Raw genomic sequence first — 7,993 nt, 5'->3', positions numbered from 1 at the left:
TGCTGCTCTTAGGGCCGATTTCTTCACCTCCGCTTAGTGCTTAAACCCGGTTTAAACGTATGGGTAAGCACCGCTTAAGAGTTAAGCGGAGATGAAGAAAACGGGCCTTACAGCATTAAAAACGGCAGTAACACCAGCAACTGAACCTATTGCGTTACCAATCGTGCTGTCAAAATTAGGAAAAAAAAAGGCCAGGTCGGCAGTAGGAGACGCACCAGCCGATATTGATACCATAATAAATAGATTGAAACTAAAATGCAAGCATCATATCGCAGCTGATGTGGTCCTGGCAAAATTAAACGCTACTCGTCAAAACGGGGCGTTAAATAAATTTTCATTCGAAATAGAAGAACTCACCAATCAATTGGAAATTGCATACATTAATGATGCAATCCCAATAGATACAGCAACAAAAATGGCCAACAAGGTAGGAACTAAGGCCCTATCTAATGGTCTCAAAAAGGTTACAATAATCGTGGACGTTTCAACGATAACCGTTCGCGATTTGATCATTCTAGCCGAGTGTATATGGCGAATGTGTAGCAATCATCTGATCCACGTCATGAATGAAATCATGGTCAACCAACTGGAACCATTGTAGATTTGTAGCATAATAAATTATTTTACAAACAGCTGAAAAGCATTCAAATATTGTATATCAGTACATCTTCAAGAAATCATTCCCACATGAAAAATGATGCGATGGAAATCCTTTCAAGTGGCATTCTCATGTTCCCACTAACAGTTCTGGGACATGTTTCTTCACAGTCGATCATTCACCTACCACACAAGTTGAACAATACATTTGGTTCCCACGTATTGTATTTGTGCTGAGTACAGGCATCGGATGTCAAACCCATTAAATTTACACAATTTCTTCTTCTACTTGAAATGCAGCGCTGACCTAAGCCAATTTGTTCAAAAACAGTTTTTGTTGTTTTCTCGAAATTGTGTTAAATGGACTTATGCAGTTTCTCAAACAAATGATTCAGGGGGCAGCAGGGACAGCATGGACCATGTCCAAGGGCTTGACGACCCCTCCCCAGCTGTCTGTGAGTCAGGGAGAACTGCCTAGGGCGTGGTGGGATTTAGCAGTGGGCTCTGCTAAAATCCCTCCCAAAAAACCACAAGTGCCCGTAATCAGACTCTATCAAAGCGACTGTGTGCCGCTTCAAAAGCACAAGCCCAGGGAGTGCCAATTGGCATGGGGAGTGTCCCTACTTCGGTAGGGTAGCGCGTGAGCTGCTTCGGCAGGGAGTGAGTGATCTGTTTGTGCTGAGGCAGGAGTGTCATAGCGCGTCATCGCTATTGTCACCTCGAAGCGCAGCAGAAGTCTGAGTATGGACTGCACATGCTAAGGTAGGAGTGTCGTAGCGTAGTATCGTTGATTTGTCCCTACATACCGCTATCGACACCTCGAGGCATGGCAGTGGAGTGTTAGAGTGAGTTCGGGAGTGTCCCTACTTCGGTAGGGTAGCGCGTGAGCTGCTTCGGCAGGGAGTGAGTGATCTGGTTGTGCTGAGGCAGGAGTGTCATAGCGTGTCGCCGCTATTGTCACCTCGAAGCGCAGCAGAAGTCTGAGTATGGACTGCACATGCTGAGGTAGGAGTCGAGGGACCTATCGACACCTCGAGGCATGGCAGTGGAGTGTTAGAGTGAGCACCCGAAAAGGGTCACATGGAGCGAATGGTCTTTGGAGAAGCTGCTTCGGCGACAGGGTAGCAGTGGGTTGTACCCACATACCTACAGTTGTGCACATGTGGTGCATGGGGAGTGTCCCTGCTTCGGCAGGGTAGCGTGTGGTCTGCTTCGGCAGTGGTGTGATTGATCTGCTCGTGCTGAGGCAGGAGTGTCGTAGCGTAATATCTGTAGGCCCAGGCAGTTACCGCTATTGACACCTCGAGGCATGGCAGCGGAGCGCCCGGGAGAGCATCCAAGTAAGACTCAAATGGAGTGAATGGTGTGCGAGCACCCAAGTCAGTCTCGCATGGGACGAGTGCCTGTGTGAGCGATAATGAGCGAGTACGCTTAGTACTGCCATCCCCCCAGAAGTAGTACTGCGAGGTAGTTCCTGGGGGAAACGATGGTGGAGCCCAAGGGAGTTTAGTCGGTATTACCGGTATGGTCGAGTCCGACACTCCAGTACACTTCCGTGTGGTAGTTTGGCAACTACAATGCACGTGTACTGGGTTAGTGTGTAAATGCATTCTCCCTTGTAAAAAAAAAAAAAAAAAAAAAAACAAATGATTCAAATACAAGTAAGAACGATTACGCACAACAGGTACACTATGGCACCCCCCAGTGGAAGCTCCAGCTCCGACGGGTTTCGATATAAAAACAGCAACCGCGAAATTCTTAAAAACCTGCTCATCGCGCAATCCGAAAGCAATTAAACTCCAGGAGTATTGGCTAAACTAAAGGCTACCAAAATAAAGGAGATCAAAAGATGTACCAGAACTAATGAATTTGATACATAAAGCAATTTAAAAAGTGAATGAATCTCACTCTGAACAGTCATTTAGCTTCCATTTGAGAGGTAGAGGACGTGGTCGACCTGATTTATGTAACAATTCACAGAATAGCATTTTTTTAATTCGGTAGTAATTACCGAAATTCAAACAGAAGCTGAAACAGCAGATGACACAATTATCGAGGTAATATTAGGAGGGAGCAATCATTCTTTGATTAGCAATGCTTCCTACAGTCACCGGACCGAGCAAAACCAATCGAGCGGAAAACGAACCAGTCACTCTGCAAATACTAGTTCGGAGAATAGCTTCAGCCATATTATGTTGTACGAACAGCCTGTCCGAATGCGAATGGTATTTCGAAATTGAAGATGTAAGCCCCAAAATGTTGAGCCTCAGTATAACCAATTCGAATTGATTGTGACTTTTTGTAGAGTAACGCGAATAGATGTACCATCATACAATTGCAAAAGATAATATTTATAATGCGGAGCATTTCTTTATATAATTTAAATGTTGTAGGTACGTATCACATTTGAGAACAAATACGGTTGGTTCTAAGAACTTAAAAGGTCTATCAACCACACATTTCCTAAAACGGCTTCCTAAAAGCTCAACTTTGATTTTCACAATTAATTTTCCCAGATGTCGTTGCATAGGACAATATAAACCTAGATAAATTCGAGAACGAGAACGACAACAATTATCTTGTTTTTTTAGAAAGAGAATCGATGCAAAAATATGTTTACTTAAGAATGATTACGATACTTTGCTGTGTTGTAAATATGGATTCGCCTAGAAAGCACCGTAGCTTTGTAAATATGCAAACAATAGAAACTCTTATGCAAAACGTGTACACAAACGATAAAAATAGTTGCCCTCAATAGATAATTCTATGGAAAAAAATCAGACTTGAAAAAAGAAAAATCTAAAAATATTTTGAGTTCAAAAGACGCACAATGATGGTCTAGAATGTGGCGGTGCCCCGCCAATATGCCTATATCTAGTTTAAGAGATATTTCACCTCGATCCACTCTCGGGAAGATGCGGCCCCAGCACGGCGAAGACTTCAAGAACCGGTTCAGGCTTCCACGATGGTAATGCCGATACCGTCATCAACGGCAGCAATCTTGGCATCGATCAGTTTTCCGTTCAGGGTTTCCGGTTTGCCATCCTCCATCATGACCAGTAGCTTGGGAAGATCTGGAATGAAAGACAAAAAGCTGTTATGTAGAAAGAGGCGGTCTAATAAAATCGGAATGGAGACGAAAATGAATAAAATCTGGTTTATTGAAAATGATTAGAATAAAATTTGCCCACGTTGATGTCGAAACTAATGTTGGGTTAAGCTCAGGGCTGGTAGCGACCGAAGCCACTCAAAATAGTGACTTTAGTGACAAAAGCTGACAAAAAAAGGGACCAAATCTCGGGTACTTATTCAAAAGGACGTATGTGATTTTGTAAACAAAGATTGAAACGTCGATTTATCCGATCTGATGACACTCCCACGCAAACCAACACCACCAACAGGTAGCCGAAGGCTTCCTCTACATGTATGTGGTGCTGGTTTGCGTGGGAGGGCTATCAGATTGGACAATTCGACTATTGAATCTTTGTTTACAAAATCACATACGTCCTTTTGAATAAGTACCCGAGAAATAGTGACTTTCAGTTGCAAAAAAGTGACCAAATAGTGACTTCCAATTTCAGTTGCAAGTTCGATGAGACGAAATCAAGCGTTTTTGGGTCGAAGGAGAATAATTTTTCCGTAATTTGTGGCGGGAAACATCTTTCACTCACAACTTTTATCTCTTAGAACAAACTCAGAAGAGAAACGACTAAGTAAAATTGTATTGCCCTCTCTTTTAACCCCACGGAAATTTTACTCAATATCAGTCAAAAGCAGGACTACTCAAAACTATGAGTAGTCTTGCAAGCAAATCAAATTTTTACGCCGCTGGAAGTGAGCAAAATGTGGTTATCACTCATAACACCTGTTTTTCTTTCCCAAAAATGATTTCTCGGCGGAAATCTGCGTGAATGAGCATTCTCTTCTCTTGAGAATGAGTGAAAATTACGATCATTGGATTAGCTAAACACCTACTTTAGAAATATGCAGAGAACTCTACGATTTGTCACTGGAACAACAGTACGGATCGTTTTGGTAGAAAACGAAACAAGAATTATGAAGATTCATGTACAACGAGCCTGGGATTGAACGCTCGACCTTCTGCTTGTAACGAGGACCATGCTCTCTGAACTTTTGAATAGTTTTCCTACAAAATACGCAGATTTTCCGACTTGCTGCGTATTCATGAACGATTGTTGCTATGGAATTCGACAGCGCATGCAATTTTCAAAATTGGGAAGACTTGACCTCCTCTCTATGATATCTACTCAATAATTTTTTTTAAGAGCAAACCCTTCATTACATCTATCCAATTACAAAATATTGAGAACAAATTATATTTGCTTGAATTTTTTAGACAAATTTTTATATAGATGACTAATGAGGGATCAAGTCTCCTCAAATTGAGGCAACAATTCAAAATCCAAAAATCCTGAAATTGTGGTGGTGGTATGTTGGCATTTTTATCAATAAAGATCAATCAGCATATCAAGGGATTTGTGTTGTGAAATCATTTTGAAATGCATTTGGTCATTATTGGGAGAAGTTGTTCAAATTTTGCGTGGCCACTAAAACATTTTTAGGAGGAACAAAACACAGTAAATAATAAAGTAAATACGGTTGTCAATCAAAAAAATAACTCGCCACATAACGATCATTTGTCTAGAGGATTTATTATAAAAATACGGCATAACAATACAACTTTAGTTCTTGGTAAAACAGAGGAGAAGCATGTCTACCAAGGGATCAAGTCTCCCCTCCTTCCCCTACTGTATAGATTGAGTTTTAAAAAATAACTTGAAATCGACAGGTCACCTGATTGCATGACTGTATACCAATTTATAATTTGTGACGTAAAACACCTTCAATTAGCTACTGGTGAAATGCCAATAAGAGCAGCGAGTGCTGGCGAAGTTTCAGAGCGATCATTTTTCCAAGATCCGTAATTTCATTTCTGCCATGAACAAAGCATCATCCGATGGATACATAAAGCTTTTAAAAATCATCTTGGTCAAAAGTTTCAAAATAGTTGAAAATAGTGACTTTTGCGAGAAAAAATGACTTTAGTGACTTGAGGTCGAAAAAAGAGACTTTTTAGTGACTAGGCCGAAAAAAGTGACCAAGTCACTAAAAAGTGACCCACTACCAGGCCTGTAAGCTGTATGCCACTTGTTGCAAAGTTGAAGGCTTGCCAAATTACTTGTTCCACCATCTGTTACACCCTGATAGGGTGTTGTTGTCTATCTTGCCATCGGAGATATATTAGGAATAACATGCATGGAATGTCCGTAAGAGAAATGACCTTGCGTCAAAGCTTTGACCCTGCCAATCTGGCACAACAATGTAGTTTAGCTAAAAGCTGCCTCCCTGTTGCGACACCTTGTGATGGTATTTTCAAAATTAGGTTGATTCCTAGTTAAAGAATAGCGACTAACAATGTTGTTGGAGTAAAGGGTCTCTTTGACGAATAAAGTGAAGTAGTGCAAAGTGTTATAGTCCACTGACCACCTAAGAAGGGAATCGTCTCCCAAGTTTCAAGAACATTATCCATTATATTCGAACGATTGTCCTATACCAGTTCCCAACAGCCTGTTTTGGGGTGAAACATTGGTCCTTCGGACCGGATACTGTACCAGATAAAATACCTATCGCATCTCAACCGAATATCATCCTGTGAATCTGTTTTAACTACTGAATTGCTCTCAATTATTAGTGTGAAAAAAATGCCCATGAAGATTCCTACGCTTGTGCTTGTGAATGAAACCAGCTAGTGAATCAGAACTATGAAGTGATCCAAAACAAAATATCTTTGCCGAAACCTCCACCAAATCAGAGGAATCACTCGGATGATTCTCAATCATCCTTTCTTGGATTTGATTAGCAAGAGTGTCAACATTATGGAAAGCTTAATGGACTCTTCCGCCGGCGCAAGCAAATAGAAAGAAAGGTTATACGCATCCAGTTAACTATGCGTGATCAAAGGTACATGAGCTTGGTCCTCAACGCAATCAGTGGAAAGCTCACAGCAACGTACACTGACTTCAGCAAATTCCACAGCGAGATTATGTCCGATGATGCTGTGGAATACCAAAAAGAAAATTTCATCTCAAGGATCGTTACGACAGTGCTTCAACTACAGTTCAAGAGATAATGCTAATTCTCAATCGCGACTCCCAGTCTGCCTGTCGTAGCCACGCCTCAAGTATTATTCCAGTAGCAATTTTTTTGGTAGGGGCCCTCCTTAGCCGTGCGGTAAGACGCGCGGCTACAAAGCAAGACCATGCTGAGGGTGGCTGGGTTCGATTCCCGGTGCCGGTCTAGGCAATTTTCGGATTGGAAATTATCTCGACTTCCCTGGGCATAAAAGTATCATCGTGTTAGCCTCATGATATACGAATGCAAAAATGGTAACCTGGCTTAGAAACCTCGCAGTTAAGGCCCAAGTCAGTCGAGCATCTGCGGACCAACCGCAAATTTAAAATTTCTTGGATGAACATCACAAGAAATGAACTTTTTACCAACACACAGGAACTATAGTATAATGAATCATTGAAAAGTATTGATATCCTGTATCAAAAAGGGTATTTATAATAAATCAAATTCATTGAAATACTAAATTTATACGAATAACATCTTTAGTAGAAACTCACGCGGTAAATTCTAAGGTAATTGTTTTATATAAAATATTCTATTCGATACGAACTAACAATCATAAATAGTAATTCCAGAACATCGATTCATATATAATTGTAGTGACAACATAAAGAGAACCAATTTTTCTTCAAATATTTGAGCTAGTTCTCTAATTCTTCATATCGAGATCCCAATACCATCCAAACAAAAACATTGGAATGAAAAGGAAATTGATGCATACCATATACCGTCTTTTTATTGCTGACGAATACAAATGATAAAAAGAGCTAACAAAATTTACTTAGGCATCCTGCTTGGGAGATAAGCGGCAATGGGAGCTTAGGATGAACAATGAAGCAATTTGTCCTTATCTTGTTCCTCTTTTGGAATCAACATCCAAATCACATGATTGCGCAGATCCACCCTAACCTTTGAACAAATGAACACTCTTGCCTTGATCACGTTTCCTTCGCACTACTCGTTTGTATGTATAGGTGTGCTTGAAAAATATGATCTGGTTACACCTAGAATTACTCTATTTTCAATAAAAAATATTCAATGTTTTATATACCAATAAAATCTCAAGAAAATAAAGGTTCTCATGGTACAAATTATAAAATTCAACAAAATAGTTCATAGCATGCTTTTTGAATTTCCAAAACATCCGCCTATATTCCACGCATAAATGCAGCGCGGTGGGGAAAGCAGAAATGGAAAAATTACATACAGCAGCAGCATGGGTTCATTTTACTACATTCTATGC

General features: G+C 40.6%; 1 protein-coding gene across 2 annotated transcripts in view; it reads right to left on the bottom strand.

The window, feature by feature from the left end:
* Positions 1 to 2,907: 2,907 nt before the first annotated feature.
* The window catches only part of LOC134202810 (integrator complex subunit 5-like protein), a 90,584-nt gene continuing 85,498 nt past the window's right edge, over positions 2,908 to 7,993 (bottom strand). Inside the window, exon 7 of one of the 2 annotated variants that reach the window (XM_062677807.1) lies at positions 2,908 to 3,671. In XM_062677807.1, coding sequence (XP_062533791.1) covers positions 3,550 to 3,671 — 122 coding nt within the window. In that variant the 3' untranslated portion in view covers positions 2,908 to 3,549. The remainder of the gene's footprint in view (positions 3,672 to 7,993) is intronic. The other variant, XM_062677804.1, reaches the window with a different exon arrangement.

The sequence above is a fragment of the Armigeres subalbatus genome, chromosome 1, assembly GCF_024139115.2.
Source record: "Armigeres subalbatus isolate Guangzhou_Male chromosome 1, GZ_Asu_2, whole genome shotgun sequence".
Taxonomy (NCBI): domain Eukaryota; kingdom Metazoa; phylum Arthropoda; class Insecta; order Diptera; family Culicidae; genus Armigeres; species Armigeres subalbatus.
Note: the sequence above shows the minus strand (reverse complement) of the source record. Positions and strands in the feature narration are given on the sequence as shown.